The sequence below is a fragment of the Galeopterus variegatus genome, unplaced genomic scaffold (assembly GCF_000696425.1).
Source record: "Galeopterus variegatus unplaced genomic scaffold, G_variegatus-3.0.2 Scaffold3377, whole genome shotgun sequence".
Classification (NCBI taxonomy): Eukaryota; Metazoa; Chordata; class Mammalia; order Dermoptera; family Cynocephalidae; genus Galeopterus; species Galeopterus variegatus.
The window spans coordinates 101547-103298 of record NW_007729488.1 but is presented as its reverse complement, the minus strand read 5'-3'; the positions used below and the strand labels follow the sequence as shown (position 1 = coordinate 103298).

Here is a 1752-nt window from a genome sequence, read left to right as displayed (position 1 = left end):
GAAAATAGGTCTAAGTTGCAACAGTAACTTTCCTCTGAGGGAGAGCCTAGAGGAAGGGTCCTGAGACCTGGGGAGTGGCCACAAACCCAGAGGCATGTCCTGAAACCGGAGCCCAGGGAAACTGAGCACCTCCTATATCAGGTTTTTCAAGGATTTAATAAAATAATCCATGCAAAATTATTAGTACAGTACTTGGAAATTAATGTTTTCAGTAAATGTACCAAAGCAAAAAACAAACAAAAAAATTAGGGGCCTCTGTGAGAAATGGGAGTTGGGGCAGCTGAATTGCTTAAATAGGATTCACAAGCTGGTGAGTTTCTGGCTTTAGTTTCTGCTTTATTATATGAAATCTGCTCTTTGATTGATGATACTTGCTCCTTGAGGCAAATTCTTCTCTGCCTAAAGGAAAGGAGTTTTTGGACAGGGGTTTGATAGGTATGCAAACTCTAACATCATTATTATTATTGTGAATATTGCTCTCTGGTTTTCTCTCTCTGCCAGGTAACTTCAGCATCTCCACTCAGGCACCTATATCTGTGACAACTNCTCTCTCTTTTTTCAGCAAAACTTCTTCAATAAGTAGAACCTCTTAAGTCAGATATATTGTGTCTAGAACAGTGGTTCTTTATTTTTGAATCATGGACCCCTTTGAAAATTAGACGGATGCAATGAATACTCATCCCAGAAAAGTGAACATACACATAAAATTTGGCATTTAAATTGGGGGCTCCACACATGCCCTGAAGCTTCCCCATAGCACCCCTTTCAGGAAATTCATAGGCCCCTAAATTAAGGTATTCCTGGCCTAGGGAGATTAAATATTAAAAATAAAATATTGACTTTGCTTCCAAAAAGTATGATTTATTTGGCTCCTGAAATATAATTGACAATTATCTATTGGGTCTAACAACATGGTGTAGGATGCTATAGTGGAGAGCAAAATAATAATATGATATGACATAACATACATTATAAAAGCTGCTTTCAAGGGCTTTCAGGAAAATAGAGATATATGAGTAAGGAAAGTAAAACAGACATTGACTGTGTTACTTTTTAATAGACACAACATGAAATATTATTCTATCCTAATTCTCTTTCCTAAGGGAAAACCCACTAACTTATGGTGCCTCCAGGACATGAGATTAATACTTTCTTCTACTACTTCAGTATCTTCAATAGTTAGTATCTTGGGGTGGAGGGTTGAAGCTGTTGACTGAGAAGTGTCTATGATGGCAGGAACAGAAAGCATGGGCATCATTTCTCTAACTTAGCATGGAATGTGGAATGCCTGCCTCAGAATCACCTGGAGTGTTTATAAAATGTGCAGATTCCTATGGAATCAAAGAATCTGGGGAAATCTGCATTTTTTTAGTAATGTCATGAAGTAATTCTTAGTACATTAAAGTTTGAGAAATGCTGGGCCAGGGTTTCCTTTGAACATTCTAAGTTCCTGTAACTCATTTACTGTCCCCCACAGTTTCACAATGGAGGAAAGCGAATGGGGCCCCTATATCACCTCTGTTCAGGGCCTAAGGGCCAATAGTAACGACAGAACCTACTGGGAACTTCTGAGTGGAGGCAAACCACTGAGCCAAGGTAAGGGTAAGAGATGCCAACATCCACAGGGTGAAAATGCCCAAGGCATTCAGGTGTGAGGGTGTGAACTTATGTGGGGAATGGACCAAGGGGCTGGGAGACACAATATCCATTATTTGGTGATTCAGTGACCAAATTATTTGATCCACATCTCTT

At 39.4% G+C, this 1752-nt stretch overlaps 1 protein-coding gene across 1 annotated transcript in view; it reads left to right on the top strand.

Annotated features, from left to right (window-relative positions):
- TCN1 (transcobalamin I (vitamin B12 binding protein, R binder family)) overlaps positions 1-1713 on the top strand; it is a 12471-nt gene extending 10758 nt beyond the window's left edge. The window contains exons 7-9 of the mRNA XM_008584799.1: positions 502-579; positions 1134-1182; positions 1406-1713. Of these exons, the coding sequence (XP_008583021.1) occupies positions 502-579; positions 1134-1182; positions 1406-1655 (377 nt within the window). The 3' untranslated portion in view covers positions 1656-1713. The remainder of the gene's footprint in view (positions 1-501; positions 580-1133; positions 1183-1405) is intronic.
- The last annotated feature ends 39 nt before the right edge of the window (positions 1714-1752 follow it).